The 19,870-nt window shown below is 38.6% G+C and overlaps 3 protein-coding genes across 4 annotated transcripts in view; all 3 read left to right on the top strand.

The window, feature by feature from the left end:
* aurkaip1 (aurora kinase A interacting protein 1) lies at window positions 1-3,062 on the top strand. The gene is made up of 4 exons (XM_030769355.1): window positions 1-32; window positions 1,354-1,497; window positions 1,887-2,353; window positions 2,738-3,062. Exons 2-4 carry the CDS (start codon window positions 1,446-1,448, stop codon window positions 2,852-2,854), a joined length of 636 nt encoding a protein of 211 aa, XP_030625215.1. The 5' UTR covers window positions 1-32; window positions 1,354-1,445; the 3' UTR covers window positions 2,855-3,062.
* Window positions 3,063-6,733: 3,671 nt separating this feature from the next.
* Window positions 6,734-11,955, top strand: mxra8b (matrix-remodelling associated 8b). Its single transcript, XM_030769786.1, has 8 exons — window positions 6,734-6,953; window positions 7,066-7,167; window positions 7,386-7,871; window positions 10,825-10,983; window positions 11,255-11,285; window positions 11,452-11,522; window positions 11,641-11,718; window positions 11,879-11,955. Exons 1-8 carry the CDS (start codon window positions 6,749-6,751, stop codon window positions 11,902-11,904), a joined length of 1,158 nt encoding a protein of 385 aa, XP_030625646.1. The 5' UTR covers window positions 6,734-6,748; the 3' UTR covers window positions 11,905-11,955.
* A 3,060-nt stretch (window positions 11,956-15,015) lies between these two features.
* Window positions 15,016-19,870, top strand: part of dvl1a (dishevelled segment polarity protein 1a) — a 30,265-nt gene continuing 25,410 nt past the window's right edge. For both annotated transcript variants that reach the window (XM_030767094.1, XM_030767093.1), the window contains exon 1: window positions 15,016-15,365. In XM_030767094.1, coding sequence (XP_030622954.1) covers window positions 15,196-15,365 — 170 coding nt within the window. In that variant the 5' untranslated portion in view covers window positions 15,016-15,195. The remainder of the gene's footprint in view (window positions 15,366-19,870) is intronic.

Genomic DNA, 19,870 nt, shown 5'->3' with positions numbered 1-19,870 from the left:
AGTCACATTGAGCAGCCACACTAACCATTTCGGTAAGTCATTTGGGGAAAGTTGTAGTGTTTCTGGCTTATTTGTTATATTAAAATCTGTTGAAGTTGGACAGAACAATGAATGTCTTGTCGGCCATTTGGCTGCTAAATCATGCTAACAACGCCGAGTGTGCTCCGAGGTGACTGTTAATGCCATCACTTCAAAAATTGGTATGCTAACGGATATGTTAATATTGGTTGTGCTAACCCTATTTGGATTATATAACAGTGGTCTTTCTTGTGCGATTTGAAAATATATTATTTGCGACGTGGTGTAAAAACACAATTTAGTTTTTTAAAGGTTGATTGGTTGTGTTTAAATGACATTTACTCAGTTCGTTTAGCGCATAGTTAATGACGAGATCGACTTGCAGTGTCAGTGAAAAGCTGGGACTGGCAGACAGCTCTCTGCGTTCACTGTACTTTTAAAGAAAGACAGTGTAGATCGTGGTAGAATAATAAACTTTATATAGCACCTTTTTATACAAGAAATGCAGCTCAAAGTGCTTTACAATGCTGAAATTACATGTACCGAGTGCTTCACATGACAGTAGACGTAGACTGAACATAAAAACAGGGAAAATAAGACTGAAAATAAAACCCAATAAAATAAAATAAGAGAATACATAGAATGCGTAAAACCAAGTAAAATAGAACATTTTAAAAGAAGTGCAGCAGTGCATAAGTGCAAAACGAAGTGCAAAAAAGAATTTTAGACCTGTATGAGGAAAGTCATAGCTAGTTAAAGGCTAGGGTGAAGAGATAAGGTTTTAGCTTTCTTTTAAAAACATTTAGTGAGCTGGCTTCCCTGATATGTATAGGTGGTGTGTTCCATAGCTTTGGGGCATAATAATCAAAGGTTGCATCCCCGATTTTCTTTCGTCTGTTGCTTAAAACCTCCAATAAACCAACAGCAGATGATTGCAGTGTTCTTGAAGGTACGCACTTAACGTGGGAGTTAGCAGTGTAGCTCGGTTCAAGTCCATTAAGCGCTTTGCATATAAGGAAGAGGCCCTTAAAATCAATTCTAAATGTTATAGGAGGCCAGTGCAGAGCAGCTAAAACTGGACTAAGGTGCTCTCTCTTCTTCGTTCTGGTTAATAGCTCAGCTGCAGAGTTTTGAATGAGCTGAAGTCTCTCAGTGTTGTTTTTTTTTTTTTTTTCGGGAAGCCAGTAAAAAGTGCATTACAGTAATGGAGTTGGCTTGAAATAAAGGCATGAATATATAGGTATAAAACAAAACGTGCACATTTGATCACCCTGACACTTATTCAGTGTAATGTATTATTATTATGATTATTATTGTCGTTGTTTACTTGTATAGGATTTGGACGTGGTTCTGTGTGTCTTCCACATCCGGTGGAACTTGATTCAGGCGTAACACCTATGACGCTGTTAAGATCGTAGCTCACAGACATGTTCATCACACGTGTGGCTCCACGATTAAATCTGCTTTCTCGAGTATGCGGTGAGCAATACCATTTTATTTTTGTACAACTGAAGTATAATAACACATGGACCATCATTTCACATCACAAAGCATTTCAGGGTTCTCTATTTCAGAAAACATCAACTGAAAAATAAATGTACCCGCTACTGATTTTAGAAGAACACTGAATAACCCATAACTTTCTGAATTTAAGTGCCCTGGTGCTCCAAAAAGCTATATTAGTAGGCTACTTCATAGAGTTTAATATGTATTTTAATGTGTATGTATCCTTCAGTATGCAAGACTGTATGTAGTATTCATCATGACCCTGTTATATATTGCTCCTGCGATTGAGTTCCTATCCTCCACCACGATAAATTAGTACTTATTATATGTGTTTATGTCTTCGTCTGCTCTCCCTTTGCCAGGTTCACTGCATTACTTGCGCCCAACGTTATGCAGTGCAGGCCAGCATCCCCCTCCTGCCTGCTGCGTGGGAATACATTACACGCAAAGACATTTGACATCTGCAGCTGACAATAAGCAACCTCCAAAATTATGGACACCTCTTGATCCGGACTTAGAGGAGGTCCTAGTGCCTCGGAAACTCTCAGTATCTCCTCTTGAGAGCTGGCTCTCTCTACGTTACTCATTACCTCCAATCCTGGAGGCTCCTCAGCCTGTGGAGGAAGGGGAGCTAATAGGAGAGACCATGGTCTTGCCTCCCTCTGTGGTTCCTCTTCTGGAAGATGGTGAAGGCTCCACACCTCTGAGTTGCAAAAATGTGCTGGAGATTCGAAGGAGGAAGATGAACCGCCACAAATATAAGAAGCTACTAAAACGCACCAAGTTCCTGAGGAGGAGAGTGAAAGAGGGCAGAAGGAAGAGAAAACAGGTCAGTAAAGGATCAGAACCTCAAGTGGGCAAAAGTCCATGATGCTGAAACGGAAATGTTACAGGATATATAGTTGTACTGTATATGTATATAGGATGTATATGTACTGATTTTTGACTGCTTTTGCATGAAATTTGGAAAATTTGTTCTCTTTCTGTTAAACTGTTTCTGACTGCATTATATTAACGGTGTTGTAGCACGATGATGCGCACAACATGGGAACTTCTCTGTTTTACACAACAGAGTTCTATTTGCAACAACCAATTCTTTATTAACATTTGTGAACACTACAGAGTTGATGTTTCTTGTGTTTTGTGTAATGTCTAACGTCCGAATTGATCTTTGTCTCATTCTTTTTTCTTTTTTCTTTTTCTTTTCCTGCAGCGTCGTTTTGAGAAAGACATTTCCAGAATTATGAGGCGGGCTGGCTTGAGAAAAGTCCCTGAAGGCTGGACCATTCCCAAGGTTTTTACAAAACAGAATAAGTCTAGGGGAGAGTGATACATGTAGGCAAGAAGTCCACTGAATCCTATTGAAATAATTAAGTTGTCCAGGACTGGTTTCCCTCTTCAAAGCTCCGCCAGTGATGTTACCGTTTTGAGTGGCGCAGCACTAGAAAAGGGATGGACTCATTCATGGAATCTGCTCAGTGTATGTGCATATTGTGATATCTGATCAAATAAAAATAAACAGACTTTACAACTCCTAATATGAGTGTTGTGTGACTTTGTGACTTAATTTTCCACAGATTTCACAGAGAATTGCTTTTGAGATGGCATAGATTTTTTAAATGAGTAAATTTGTTCTCTACTCTTTCAGGCAACTGAAAGTCCTTAGGCCACCACAAGAGAGCACCAAAGTTCCACTAGTGTTCCAATTTTAGATTAATATCCAAATGTAATAATAGTGGATTTGTTTTCTCTTACAAGAGTTGAGATGACCTGAACTTTTGCTGTCTTGTGGAAATGTTATGGAATCATCTAGTCTTATCTGGCAGTCATTTCTGTGATTTATTTACTGGTGATGGCGTAAAGAAATCATAAACGTAACAGCATAAGAGTTTCCAAAGTTCATGCCAGTCTTTCAGAAATGCAAACGGGACAAGCAACCAGTTAACAAGAGGAAAAATACGTCATAACACTCATGTCAAAGCTGGATATTCAGAATTTACATTATAGAGCAAAGCAAATCCAGTGGCAGAGTTTGATATATTGTTCTTCTAAATCAGCTGTATATTTACCTCATTCTTATTGTTAGTCTGTAAGTGAAGAAAAGAGTCTGGATGATTGTTTTTTGTACACATATTCTAAAGAAGCCACATCATCACGCGCTGAAAATGAGCAGATGGAAGTGCTCGGTGGGCAGGCAGGGTGTAGAATTGCACAGATGGGGAGGGGCATATACAGTGGTCCAAACAAGGGGGAGGTTCATCATTGACTCTGTTGTCGCGGGTCGACAAACTTCTCAGGTGTTACCATCTTTTCAGATTTCCATCGAAGAGTGAAACCGTCCTAGCCAAAAACAGTTTGTCTTAAAATGGAGGCATCAGTACGGACATTGCCAGGCATGCTTCTGCCGCTGCAGAGTGAGTAAATTGTTTTCTATGCAACTTTCTTTCAGGGAACCCTCGAAAGGGTTCGCATACAGCATTGTTCTTTTTTTTTTTTGTTTTTCCCCTTGTTTTTTTTTTTTTTTTGTAAGCATGCCTTTGTTAGTCTATGATTATTTTGCATATCACAATTAGAGACACTGATCATTTGTGAAAATGCCAAAATGTGTAAAACATCCTCAGATTCCCTGTGTAATTGATGCAAATCATCTTCCTTCCCTCTATTTAGCAACCGACTGACAACATTTTTGTTACATGTTAGTGTGAAGATTCAGTGTTTTTAATGCAAGGGAAATTTTATGAGGAAAATTTATATAAACATTTGTGAGTCTAGTCTGCTATATATTTATGCATAAATAAATACATTTAACCTTGTATTTGAGCCAAAAAGCATTGCTGTAAATCATATTTAGGTGGGTGCTTTTTTTTTGCGGGGGGGTCTTGCCCCAATGTGTTTTGAGTTAAGTGTGGTCACAGTGGGTAAATTAGCTTGGTGTTGTGCTGAGTTAGTACAAATCTTCCAAACCTGTCATTACGGGTGTCAGTTATACTCTCTCACCAATGACTAAATGTGAATCACTGTAAAATAGGAGCAGAGTCTCATACAGCAACTCCACAGGAGAGGAATATTCTGGAAGGGACAGAGGACATGATTCATTTTAGATGGATGTCAAAGTAGAATCAGAGTAAAGAAAATAGTTGGTGTGGGAGTGCAGTGTCAGCAAATGTCAGGCAGAGTTTCTCAACAAGAAGCTGAGTTTGATTCAAGCCTCCAGATTGTGAGCAAAACTTCACACCAGAGGCCAGATATTCATCCTGAGTAAAGAGTGTCTATGAAAAGCTCTTTGTGTGAGACTGTGTCCGTGTTCTCGACTGGTCGGTACTGACAAACTCTGTCTCACTAGCACTTTTGTGCACACTGAATCTTAGACAGGTTATTTTCAGATATTAACGCATTTACTTTGGCCAACTTTTTCGGTGAAGGTTTATCTGTTTTTATTCCACAGCTGGAGACCTCGTATGTTTTATTTGCCCATTTTAACATCACTTCAGCACAGAAGACTGAGGGGAAAATGCAGGTTACAATTTTGCTTGATGTGGAGTCATTATAGTTAATTCCTGTTGTTAAGCATGGCCGTTTTCAGATTTTGGTCCTACTGAAGGTCCGGTGCCAGACACAGCTTTAGTGGGGGAAAATTGGGGAAAATTATAGGGTCTGGAACTCTGCATGGTTCACACTTTCAGTGGAGGAATCAGACTCCAGCTTTGGTTACCGACCATTAACCATTACAATTACCCGAGGACCGCGTAGCTTTTCTGATCTTTATGCTGGGCATTCAACATGTCTAGCAACTTTTGAGTTTTTCAGTTGGTTTCAGATGCACGTAACACATTTCAATGATTTGAATGACTGATGATGTGTGTTATGCCCACACTACTTTTGCAGTACTGTTTTGTTTCCTTTTCTTTTAATTAGGTTACACTGGAGCACATACATAGACTTGACTTTGCTCTCTTTTCTGCTATGCTGTTTTTTTTTTCTAAGTAAGAAATGTATTTTGTATGAGAAACAATTAGTAATGGTAAATTATATGAATAATGAACAATATCAATAATTAATTTTACGGAACTCTGAATAATAAAGTATAAAAGCTAAACTATAACAATAAACTACTATTTAAAAAAAAACAGTTTTAATACACTGTTAAATGCAATACAGTTTTGTAATTCTGTGGGCCAGGACTTGGGGCTTCGGAGGGGCCATAGGATATAAAAATAGGACATTGAACTTAGGAATGAAACGACCACCCTCCTACACAGGAGATGAATCACAGAAGGTTTGTTTGTATGTACAACAGTGTTGATCTATTCTGTGATTACCAAAAGACATAAAATCTATCCTGCAATGACCAAAACACACAGAATTGAATTGTACAAAGAGTTGACTGAGTGCATGCTGAGTCAGTGAACTCCTTTCTGTAACACCACCAAATACAGCACTTCCACACATCCCAAATACACAAACAGATCTCATTTGTGCAGTTATGAAGAGGAGATTAGCAGAAAGTCCTTTAAACAGCTGCACAGTGTGCTTTGCTTTGGTTGTCTTGTGCTAAAACAAGAACGGCTAACATTTACTTTGCAAAGCACCCTTATCATTTGACTTGTGAATGCAGACAGTGCTTAGTGTCTGGACCGGCGACTTTAAGGAGGCAGGGATGAATGAATAGAGGCTCTGTGCTGTGTTTCTTTGTGTTGGCGCACTGGTAAAGTGGCAGATGTATTAGTGCTTAAGGGGAAAGGGGGAGGGAGGGGCAAACTTGGAAGACACTTAAACATAAAATGATTTCAACTTCAAAAAGAGAAACACAGTACAGGGTTATGTGTCCATGATCATATGTTTGTTCTTACAGTTGATATTTCATTTTAATGTTTCATTAGTACAGCTCATTTCTTTGCTTTTCAGTCTGTGTGGCCATCCTGATTCCATGTGGTATGTATTTGTTTTATTGACTTATATTTTAATATTGCCTTCCCTCAGTCAAAATATTTAGCACTGTAATAGCACTGTATAGGTGACACATTGTAAAACAATGTAATACTTCATGCATGAAGCCCACATGATGTTCTCTTAGTGAAGTGCCTGCCAAAGTAGACTGTGTGTGTGTGTGTGTGTGTGTGTATCAGTGTGGGGAGAGGTCAGCGTGCAGAGCGTGGTAGTGGAGGCGAGGAACCTCACCATCCCAGCGGGGTCAAAGGCTGTGCTTCCGTGTCACAACCAGCGGATGGTGTGGAGGCAGGACCGTCTGCGGGACCGCCAGCGTGTGGTGCACTGGGATGTGATCCGAAGCCGTCCGGACTATACCGTAGAGCGCGTTATAGACATGTTCTCAGGAGGATCTGAGCGCGTCTATAATGCTTACAACAAAGGTCGCATCACCATGTCCAAAGATGCTTTCAGCAATGGCAACTTCTCCCTGGTCATTCACAGTAAGACTTTTGCCTCAGTTTAGATAAAGAATTGTACAAACACTACTTTAGAGACCCTGGTTACAGTAAGCAATCATATCACTATATTTTTGTCTGTTTTGATTTTATGTAGATGTGGGAATGAATGACAAGGGTATCTATACCTGTAACCTGCATCACCACTACTGCAAACTTCACCAGTCCATGCATATTCAGCTCAATGTCACCAAATCACGTAAGAGTGTTTCCTGGCAATGAGTTCTTTCTTTTATAACTCATTTTGCTTGATGTTGTCCATGTGTACATTTTAAAAACTGAAAATAGACCCAAAGAAATTCAATGTTAAACAACAGTTTTCATTATTCTCTGTAGGATCCTTAAAGATACATTGAATTAAGCTATCTATTCATCAGCATTCTTCATACTGACATAGCCATGTATCTGAAACTTTAGCTCGAAAGGAGAAGCGTATTTGGGATGGCGAGAAGTCTGTGTTTGTGGTGTTGGTGGGGAAGTCCGTGGTTTTGCCCTGTGTGAACCGCCGACCATTGTGGACGGAGGGGCAGCAGGCGGAAGGGCAGCAGCAAGTGGTCCACTGGGACTGGCAGGCGCCCGGAGTGTCCCGTGACCGGGCAGACCGCCTCATCGACCTGTATGCCTCTGGGGAGAACCGAAAATACGGCCCGCTCTTTCTGCTCAGTAAGATGAACATCTCCACAGACGCCTTCTCACGTGGGGATTTCTCTCTCACCATCTCGGATCTTCAGCCTTCCGACAAGGGCCTGTACTCATGCCACCTGCACCACCACTACTGCGGCCTGCACGAGAGGCGCATCTTTAGGGTCATTGTGGGATCCTCTGTGTCTACCCTGAATCCAGTTCAGCCGCCAGTGTTTGACCCTACTGAAGCTCCACCAGACCTCTCCAACGACGACCCTAGTAAGAGATACTGTGTTTTCCTATTATTAGCTTTCTTTTTTTTTCTTTTTTTTGATTGTAGTCGCATGCAAAGTAAGGTCTTGTCTTTCCATGTTTGAACTGTATTTTGTCTCTGAAGAGATAGGTGTGGATGCGACTGATGTTTTATATTTGAAACATGTTGTCATGATGCAGTTCATGACATATGTCTTGTTTTGTTCTGTGTTCAGTTTGTACACCTCTGTCAACTCTGAATGCAGCTGCAGTCTTTTGCGTCCCCTGTTTGGTTCTGGGGCCTTCTTTTGTGTATGTTTTCTTCCTCAAGTGCACATTTAGAGGGAGTGGGGGGTGAGGGGGGAGGGGGGAGGGGAGAACTGGGGTATATTTGCAGACTTTTTTTTCTCTGCTGATTTAGCCAAATGTTTTAGACATACTCAATCTGGACTCAGAAAGTAAAGGGGGGAGAGAGGGAGACACACAAACACATGCATTCTCTTGAAATTGAGCGTGTTTTGTTAACACATTCCTTTTCCCACTGCTCAAGTGGTCATTTGTCAAACATTTTTTGTTTTCTGTGCTTGCTTACAAAAACGATGATTTGAGCTAGAGTAATAATATTTCAGTACAACATACATGTCATTGCTACCGTTACACACTTTAGTTAAGTGCACTTGTGTGTTACGCTGGTAGGTCACAGTTAAACTCAAAGGTACACAGGAAAAGAAGTTATACTGTACTCTGTAGGCAGGCAGACTGTAACAGATTGTGGGCTAAATGTAACACTGGCCGGAACAGACATAAAGATTGTTGCAAAAGAAATTAATTCGGTATAATGCGGTGTTATATGGGGAATAAGTACGAGTTGCTATTCTGTCTTAATTACATTTAGAACCAATAGGAGAGAAAGATCATAGATATGACAGATATGACATTACATGACTGAGGGTATGGAAATAAAAAAGAAGATAACATCATAGATTCCGCATAACTTCTGCAAAAGCTTTTGCTTTTCTCTTCTGTGTGTGTCTGTTTATAAACAGAAACTGAGATGATTTCTTTCTAGTTCTCAATTTTTCTTTCTTTTCAGTGAAGACGGTAAATTGTAAACTGCTACTTGTAAAATGTTAGCGTTTTGTAGGCCATCTAAGGCAAGAATTAAACTGAAATGCGATCATAAAGGAACTATATTGAGTTTCATCGGAAAAGCTTTTCATTTTTCCGTTAAGAAGACACCCTGATTATGCAACAAAAAGAAAGAAAAATGTCTTATTTTTCTAAAGGAGGTGCACAAATTTTTACCCTAAATGAATTGGGGCAAAAATCTATGTATGCCAAGAACTGGTCATGTGATATTTTTTTTAGCACAGAGGAAGTCGACTACATCTGCCTAACATCTGGTTTGCTGTGACATGAAAGAATGCTGTAGGAGCCAGTGGTTCCTGTTAAATCACATCCCTTTAAGAGTCTTGACCACTCCATCCCCTTTTTACACAGAGGCATGAAAGTCTTAGCAGCAGGCTAGTTTACAACGGCTCAAGGTTTTCTGGATAACTGAAGAATGATTTTGCCCTAAACCTTTTCTTGAAGGTATAATCATGTACACAGATGGTTTTTTATAAATATCCACAGCCAGTACAAATGTTTTGTACTGGCTGCTATGTGCATATCTGTTATTTCCGCCAGAAGAACTAAAATGATTTTAGTCAAAAGAGATATGAGTAAAGACTGTTTTGGTTAATATGTTAATAATATGTTAAATAGCATCATAACTTTGTGAATATAGCCTGAATATAGCCAAAGACTTTAGTGGGTGGAGAAGTTTGTGATGTTAGTCTTCTTCTAGCATTGTCGTGGATAACTATTCTTCGTGGCTCAAGGTCAAACCGTTCTGGGCTGGAGTCTGACTGTTTCCAAAGTGTCCTCAGCTCAACCCTATAAAACAACTCAGTCCAAATCTACAGTTCATCTGCTCACATCATCTTATCCAATGGTCATGGACTGTTTTCTCGTTTTTTTTAATAGTAAATTGATGTACTACTTCTTTGCTAATCTTCCATTGTGATAAGTCAAACTTCTTAAATTGTTTGCAAGTCAGTTTAGTGATAATGCTGAATTAGTTTTAGAGTTATGGCAAATGATCATGATAGTGTAAAATAGAATACCATAGAATCTTTGAGCATGCCCCAGAATGCAGCAGTCTGGCAAAGAACATTTTCCTGATATTACAGTAACACACATTCATTTCTAATGTTCTCATAAAATCCAGCAAAATCATATAATACTGATAGACAATAATACTGCTACTAATAAACAATGAGTCAACATGCAAGTATTAAATGATCTCCAACATAAAAGTGGTTTATCTTCAGTGTTTGTTTATTTTGACTCATGAGCAAGTGTTATGCAAAACTAATCACACAGCAGATAGAATTTAATTAGTTTTTATTAAAAGCATTCCGAGGTCTTGGAGGAGAATAAATAAGTAGAAAATACCAACAGACAGGCTGACCACAGAACAAAATCTGTCTTTCTCCTTCTTCTCCTCCTCCCTCTTCCCCTTCTCTTGTCGAGTTGTGTTTTTTTCTCCATTGCTGTGGCATGACATCAGGTCTGGAACTCATTACAAACTCAGACCCATTTTGACATGAAACCGTATTTCACTCCAGCTTGCTCCGCACAGACACAGAGCAAGAAATGAAGAGCAAACAGCGGTGCTATTTTCCAGATTTCAAACAGAAATACTCAAAAAAACAAACAAACAAATTCTTTTGAGTTCAGAGGTAATAATGCTTTTGTTTTCATTCCAAAGTTATCAGTTCAGATCTTTACAAATCATCAGTCAGTTTTTCTTTGTTTGCCTTAGATCTCAACAATCCTCAAGTGACTGGATGGATGTTCAACGAACGTCAAAAAACAAAAAAACAAAAAAAGCAATCATCCCCTAATCTGTCTTTTCTTTTTTCTCTTTTTTCAGACACAAACATGGTGGAGAGGCCACATGTTTTAAATGTCATCCTTCCTGAGAATCAAACACATTTACTGCATCAGATAGGCTACATCTTAGCCATCCTCCTCTTACTGACTCTCATCCTCATTGGAATCCTTCTGTCAACACGGCGGTGCAGAAAGAGAGGTATGGCTGCACTGCAGATGTTCTTTTTGATTTATGTAAGCATGATGGTTCACTAACGTGGCCCTAGGGAAAGCACTTAGTCCCATAGACGATCAAGATGGTTTATGACTGCTGTCACAACAAAACATAAAATGATTAGTAAACTGGGTGACTTCAAATTAAAAATAAAAAAAAGTAAAAGAAACACATTGGTGACAGATCTGCACACATTGATCTATAGTATTGTGTTTGATTCAATACTGAGTTGCCAAAATGTTTACGTTTATTTCAGGGTCTGAGTATGATGTGCGCAGATGTGAACGGTAAGTGACCGACGTGTTTAAAAATAGTTATAAATGGCACATGTTTTATTTAGAAATGAACAGAATTTTAAAAAGAATTTTCCACCATACATTGTAAACAGAGCTGTCACCAAGCCCTGTTTTCAGAGCAAGCAGATTCATGAGATGTGTTGTCTTAATTTACTAGAGGTCACAGTGCAGCCATTGAACTGGAGTCCAGCGAACTGAGGAGCTGCCCTCAGGCAGATGTTCGACTGGGTACGGAATGTCTTAACAATATACATGTCCACGTACGTATGTGTTTAACACCATGTTCATGGAGGTACACAGAAACTGTTCTCTTAATCATTGCAAGCATGACTTTTCTTTGCCTTAGATTACAAGAACAACATTATGAAGGAGAGGGCAGAGACGAACAATTATCCGTCCCCAAAAGTCATTGACCTCAATAAGGGTAGCTATATTTTACTGTCTACTGTGTGCATCCATGAATAGCATGAATACAATTCAATAGAAAAATATCTTATTCATGTTTTTTTTCTTTCTTTCTTTCTTTCTTTCTTTCTTTCTTTCTTTCTTTCTTTCTTTCTTTCTTTCTTTCGCCTCCTTTGAAGAAATGGAGAAAATGTCGTGGAAATGAGAGGTTTTGTGCTGCTGGCTGGTCCAGGGCACACAGGAGTGGAGAGAGAGACAGTGGCTTCAAGAAAACCAGAGGAGATTCTTACTGTACCTTGAAAGGGAAATGAAATGTCATTGTTTTGTTTTTTGTTTGTTTGTCGTTTTTTTCTGATGAAATGCCAGACTTTTGATGTTTTGTTTTTTCATTCCTGATCTTATCCAAACATATTGAACACACATATATTTTATTGAAATGATTATGAAATGTAACATTAGTGTATTATTGCAAAAAAATGTAAATTTGTTGTTGTCCCTCCGTTATATGATCCTATTTCTGTTAACCTTCTTTGAACACAACTGTTCGGCCTTCCTCCAAGGTCACAACTTGAGTTTGGTTCATTAGGACAATATTATGAAGAAAAGTGTTAACAATGAGTTTAACAGGAATGCATCCAAGAATTTTGCCATAAGACTTACAAGCAGAACATTGATCAGATATACTTACGTCAAAATTCAGCACCATCTCTGCACCATCACTATTTTCCCCTGCTGCGGAATGCTAACGATCAACCTGTTTCATTTTCTTCTTCTTTTCTTCATTTGCTTGGGCAGGAGCCTTTAATTAAAGAGGAGGCAATGTTGTTGTTTTTTTCTCAGTTGACAGTATTAACCACAACAGATGAAGTTTGAAATGATCAGTGAGTGAGCGATGCATAAACTCTGGTTCATCTCAGGAAATAAAAAAAGAAAAAAGTTTGTGCATCCAGAGCTACTTAAGGAGGGCTGGTTCCTGTAAGCAAGCGAACCGAACGAACCTCGGATATTATTTTGTTCTTATAGATACATTCTTTTTGTATTTCTTTTCTTTCATTCTATGTACTTTCATGCCTTACATGACCAGGTCTTCTTTGGGCTAATGTCAAAATTTCTTTCATGTTTTGTATTTTTGTTTTGTGGGTTGTTCAGAAACAAAGAGCGGAGTGAAAGGCATTGGTCAAGATTTAAACTGAGTCATGCATCTATGAAATGTTCATCCTTTGTCACTAGTGTTGCAAAAGATAAAATATGCACATGAGTATTTACACACATACAAAGGAATAATGTTTTTTTGTGTTTGTATTTGTATGTTAGTAAGATCTGAAATGTATGTGCCTTTGTCTGTGATAAAAAGGAGATTAGAGGGGATGTGGCATGTTGAGAGTTTGGTAATGAATGAAGAAATTAGATATGAACACAGAAATTTGTTTCACATCATGCATGTAAGTTCACAGGGATTGTAAGGAAATGATTATAAAAAGTAATAATAAAAAAGATGTACTCTTGAAATGCTGTATGCTATGCTCAAGCCAGACATAATGGTTTTATACAGAATTCTACACTTGAACAAAATACTGCAAACAAATCGTCAAATGAAAGCTGGCAACTGAAACCAAGACTTCTCTGTCCTGTTAGTACTGTTATGCATTGTAAGTAAGGCTTGTTTTATGTTATCTGTGTTTTTCTCATTTTTTTAAATAACAAAACATCTCATTTTATGGTAACTACACAAATTCTAGTTTGTGGAGACACCCTGTTTAGCTCACTCATGATATCATCACCAGAAGAAAAGGTCACATAGTTAGGAGTTGTGAAGTGATATTTTCCAAAATCAAAAGGTTACTGCTTAGAATATGTAAACACAGGAGCTGCAACATCACTAGTTTATCAATCCTGTCGATTACATTTGGTAACTAGAGCACTATGTTACAAATGCTACAGTAAATAAACCACCAAAGTGGAGTGAAGTGTAGAAATAATCACATGAAAAACTTTGTACATGCGTTCTGAGTGAACATTTATTTAGGATTTTTTCCCATGCTTAACACAGTTAAGAGAGTTTTCCTGTCTTCCATGTAATATGTAGTTTAGAACCAGTCAATATCAGATCTGTCAGTAAACTGCTTCCTTCTGTTGCTCAAACTTTTACATACAAATATGCACAGTTTAAAAAGAAGGATATGGATCACCTCTGTGATAGATATTGATATGATCTTAAATATGACTGAAGTGATAGATATACGAGAGAAGTGCGTAACACGCCTGTGAGAAATCGCCAGCATGAATACCACCAACACATCTGAATTTAAACAAACAAAACCCTACTGACCTTTTAAGAACATTCCTCTTTCAATCTTGCTTTTCCTTTGTGCGGATCTTCATGTGATTGTCGTCTGGCCTAAGCTGTTCCAGATCCAAAAGCTCTCATTTCAGGAAAAAAAAATGACCAAGATCTGTGGTTTGGTGTTGCCAAGCCTTGCTGAACTGTCTTGGAATGTGAAGCTGGAATTTTATGGAATAAAACAGTGCACTCTAAAATGGGATGCTATATTCATTAAGCTTGTGGAAGACTTTTTGTGTAATGCGTTTACTCCTGTAATGGGTAACCTACCCAACAGTCACATTTCCCAGAGATGAAACCATTTCCTTTGGTGTCTTCTTTTTCTTGTCTTTTCCTCACACAGTAATCTATAAACCTGTAAAACACACTCTTTTATTTTTTCTGACAAGCTGTATGTAGAAGAGGTTGAATATGGTAAACTGAGTGGAGAAAAGAGTCTGTCTGCCCTCTGCTGTTGAAAATAAATTATAGCCTGAAGATGAAGTTACATATCAAAGAGCTGTACTTCAGAAAACCTACTTTTATTTTTTCATAGAGACAAAATACCTGTAAATCAACAAACACAGTGGACATCTTTCTTTCCTTCTTTCTTTCTTTGGTTTTGTTTATCGACCTATAAATCAGGAGTAGGTTACTAATCGCACATAAATGTTTCATGTAAAATAACCGACATGGTATAATGTTTGACCAGCAAATGTAATTTAACGAGAAATATTTATCTTTATTCATTATATTACTATAAACTATGTTATATCTAATTAATTACAATATGACATAAACTCTGGCTTGCATGAAAAAGTGCTGCCAAGAGCTGATTGTACAAAATCTCCACTAGAGAGCAGCACGTACCTGTAAAATTACATTGGAATTAGAAACGTAGTGAACACGCAAGGATGTGAGCCGTCCCTTCCTGTTTTACTGCCGACCGAGCAACCGTATGGAGAGGCAAACCCTACAGACGCTGCAATAGACGTTTAGGATTAGATTATGTCTGGACCTGTGCATTCAGAAAAAGACAGGGCTATTCATTTTCCAACCTTAAATAGATAGAAAGCAATGTCGCCATATGTTATCGTCTAAATTTTACGTTTTTAATCTTTATTTTGCTGCAATCCATGTTCATTTTTTTCCAATGATTGTCCTATCCATATTTTCATGGCGGAAACTAAAATAATTTATCATATCGATGAGGAGGAGACTCCTTACTTAGTAAAACTGACGGTTTCACCAGAGAAAGTCACACTAGCAGATTTTAAAAATGTCCTCAACAATCGACCAATTAATAACTTCAAATTCTTCTTTAAATCCATGGATCAAGATTTCGGGTAAGTAGGTTGAAGTGATTTGTCTATACTCTATCTCGGTTTATTGCTCTTATTCAACTGAAGTGATCACACCCATACTTGCTAGTTGAGAACAGACTTGTGTCTTTTTAAACAGCTGAACTATGGCCATGTCTGGCTATCATGACACAACCCTATTTATTTATCGAAACGAAATGTTTGTTGAGCGGATAGTGCTGCTTGCACCTGCATTGTACCTGCATTTCTGTATTCTGGTGCTGTTGTTTGGGCGATTCCTTGTCTAATTGTGGGTGGAAGCCACACGTAATACTACGACGTTCATTTGGTCAGTAATGTTAAGATTATACATGCTTCAGTAATGACTTAGTTCTTACCTGTTAAATAACCTTTCGTTTGTTTCCTTGGCCCTCTGTCTGTTTATTCGTTCGTAGTTTTAACGAGTAGATAACTAACTTTCGATCTTGTGAACCTGTTTCTAATGACGGTTGTGGATGTCATAAACCATTTTGACATGGAAAGACCATGTTACTTTGAGCTTGTTAACGGCAATGCATAAGCGTGCATAATGTAAAATCGTATGAATTTAAGGCATGTTGTGTTGAGTTGTTGAAACCTGTTACATCGCATTTTTAAATGTAAATCACCATTACAATGTGTCTGGTGAATAGCCTCTCTCTCTCTCTCTCTCTCTCTCTCTCTCTATCATTCTCTCTCTCTCTCCCTCCTTCTCTCACTCTCTTTCTCACACATACACCCCCCCCACACACACACACACATACACATAAACAAACAAACAAACAAACAAACACACTTAACAATGGAACAACATGACAATGGAGAAAAACAGTCTCTGACCACAAACTGACATCCTGCTTGAGAGATGAGCAATCACTTGAGCGCAACCTAGAACTCTCTGCACATGCAGGTAAATTAGTTTCATAGAACCATTTTAACATACACTCAGCAGGACCTTGGCACTGTCTCAGTTGGCATATGTGAGCAGTAACATAAATGCCCACGGTATAAATACGGCTGCCCACGAGACAAGATCCCACTAGGAGGGGACACCATGGGCCGAGCGACAGCTTCTAAAAGCAACCAGGGGCTGTCAAACAGCACTCTCACTTTCAAATTAAGTTTCAATACTAGGGCACCTGAAGCTCCCTTTGAACATTTGTTATGAGAATGCTTGATGTTAAGAACTTATGAAGAGAAACCTGGAGAAATTAATTAATGTTTATATATCATTAATTGATAAACGGATTGACAAAGTAGAATAAGTGCAGGAAGAAGACTGTACATTTTGAAATTTTGCTGAGTGCCTTATAGCTGTACTGTGGTCAAATGAGGCTAACTCTTTTGAAATTGTTACCTCAATTAATAACCTCCAAATATAGAGGAAGAAGAAGAAGAGGAAGAGGAAGAAGAAGAAGAAGAATAGATGATTGATTCTAATTCATTGAGTGTAATGGCAGATTTTTTTTCCCACTAAAGGGCATGTCATTATGTCGCCCAGTTATGCAAATGAAGTATATTGTGAAGAAGAGGATGCATAATATATGAGTTGCCCTCATGAATGTATAAAAAAAATGGCCACAAAGGTCTAAACGCGAGTCATCCAATATTTATGATTTACATTTGAATTAGTTCAACATTTAACTTTTGACTCTGTCTTTTATAATCCAAAACTACTGGATCTTTGCACATGTAAGGATATGGCAATGTCTGGTTTTCCTGCCCCCTGTCCTTGCTCTGTAGGTATGAGAAATGCTCTCAGACTGGTTTAAGCCAACAGTGCTTACTGTGGTCTTGATTAATGTTCTTGACCTTTTCCCCTCACATTACCACTAAATGGAGATTTGAATAGTTAGAGGTGAGAGGTCAGGCAGTTTGGCAGTCACTTGTTTCAGGGTCTGGTGATGTCAAGCCAGTCAACAAAGTTTAATTTACACACCTAACAGTTGTCTTGATTTTTTTTTACAGTTGTGGTAGGCTAGTTAGCAGCAGTTTATCTTCATTTGAGTTTGGAGACTACATTAAAATTGAATCATTTAAGCAACTGGTTTGCATGTTTTGTCATATGTGTGTGCATACGCGTTTGTGTTTGTTTGTGTTTGTTTGTGTTTGTTTGTGTTTGTGTGCACGTGCATGCGGTCTTAGGCATTCATCAGATCTTTTTCAATGCTAGAGCAGCGAAAATAGTCCACAGCTTTGAGACAAGCACACGCATGTTACATGGCGGCCTCTCAGCATGACCTTGCAGAGAAACTGGTTTGTCCCGGTTACATGGCACAGTTGTGTCCCAGCCTTGCCTTCTTGTCCTTCCCAGTGCAGGCGGCACACTGAGGTCTAGCTGATTACATAAGTAAACACAACATGTTTGTTCTTCAACTTTAGACTCGGATTAGAGTCTGAAGATGCAGCCTTTGCCACTTTAATTCCCTAAGATCCCCTACTAACTAGACACCTTAATAGATTGAGGTGAGAGGTCAGAGCGTTTGGGTGCCCGCTTGTGTCTTTGTGTTGGAGTGTACATAAGAATTACTTGGATATGTATTCATTTGCTATGAACTCACATGTCTTACCCCTATCAATCCCACTCCAAACAGAACAGTTTTTCTGTTCATTGTCGTCCCTGTCAGTGTGTTGACTATGTTGGTTTCAGTTAAGCATGCACAGGTGGTAGCAGTGTGTAGTCAAGAGGCCACACCCTTTGCCCTTATTTGTTGATTTTCTACATGTTGCATTATGAGTGGGCAGAAAAGAGGAATGTTGAAGAGGAAATATTCATTTCTTGATTTTATCAATAGTGTACTCTTTGTATTGGGGTTATTAACTTTTTGATTATGCAGTGTTTTAACATAGCTGTGTTTTTTCAAATAACAACGTTTATTCCACTTAATTAAGCCTTAACTTCTTTAAATTGTCAGGTATGTACCTTCTCTTGCATATTAGAGACTGTGGCTTATGCCGTTTATTTAACCTTAATACTCTACAGTTGAGGTGATTTGTAAGCTCTTTGAATCTGCTGTAATCATAAGAGAAATGTTAACCAAATTAAATAAACTGAATGTTATATTACATTACTGAAAACATATGCTGGGCCTGCTACACTAACTAATACATTGCCAAAATGGTTCACCTGTATTTCACATGGTAGCTGAAGCTAGAAAACTGTTTATTGACAGTTATTGTGTAATTCTTAGTGTCACTGTGACACTGTACTGAGGATTCCCAGAGCTAGACCCTGTGGGGTGAGTACTTGTGTGGTATGAATAGAATGACCACAGTTGGCCATGTTTCTCTGTGCCTTCAGAGACAAGAGTAGGTTAAGCAGTAGGTTAAAAGTTGGGAAGTTATTTTTGAAAATACCTTTAGGTTGACACACAATACTGAAATGTTTGACATTAAGCTTCCTGCCTGAGATAAAATAAAATAATGGTGGTGGTGGTGGGGGGGTGGGATTCATCACTGCAAATCTGGAGATATCATTCCTTGGTGATCATAAAGCTCGTAATAACTTTTGCTCAAAGCTTATCTTTGCTTCACTGCAAACTGTCAAGTTTTGACAGATAGATGGCCTAAAGTGCAATAAAAAAAGATGGTGTGAACAGAAAAGGTTGTTTGACTCCTGACACTCCTGCTCTGCCTGGACTTCCTGTCACGGAAAACATTTTTGTTACTACATCATCAGTAAGGTGCACAGCGCGAGGCAGAAGCTGAGTCTGAATCTGATAAACACAGTCTCTTCAGCACTTAACACCCTCAGTGTTGTAAACCTGTCAGTGATGTGAGCAAAAGAAAACACACATCATTATTTGTCTCTGCCTACATGGGCACTGTGGTAGAATCATGACTTCATTTCCACACAAAACATGTTGATAACTCAGTCTAGTCATGACATTTAGGATCGCTAAACCAGCACAGAATGACCTGTTAAAGGATTTGCTCTAATAGAATGATTTGATTACTGGTTAGGCCAAGACTCCACTGTTTATACAAAGTTAATAATGATCTGAAACCCTTGAGGGCTGGATCCCATTGGTCACTGATCTTCATATGATAGAAATCATTGGGCTTTCTCATAATTTGTTTTCTTTTACACATTAGGTCTATATGGCATTAATAATGGACTTTATTAAATATTATATCAGATAGTCCAAAACTAAGTTTTACCACACATTTCTTACATTAATGGTGTCCCTATGCTTCAGTTCATTTTTCTTCTCCTTCTATTACCATAATGCAGGACAGAGTGGGTAGTGCTGACTGTGACCTCTAGTTTTTTACTGTGTGTATAATTGCTTGACGTCCACTCTGTTTGCACCGTTCAGTGTGACGTGAACCTTTGGAGCGTGGGACAGAGTGCAGTCACACCATTCCTACACCCCAAGCCTGCTCTTTATCAGAGTATAACTAGCCTCACTCTCGCTTCCAATAGACATAAACCCCACTAATCCCACAAACACTGCCATTTATCCCAGACTGTGTCGTCATCCAATACTGTAATATACAGCAATCTCCTG

The sequence above is a fragment of the Chanos chanos genome, chromosome 3 (genome assembly GCF_902362185.1).
Source record: "Chanos chanos chromosome 3, fChaCha1.1, whole genome shotgun sequence".
Lineage (NCBI taxonomy): Eukaryota > Metazoa > Chordata > Actinopteri > Gonorynchiformes > Chanidae > Chanos > Chanos chanos.
This window is presented reverse-complemented; position numbering and strand designations above follow the sequence as displayed.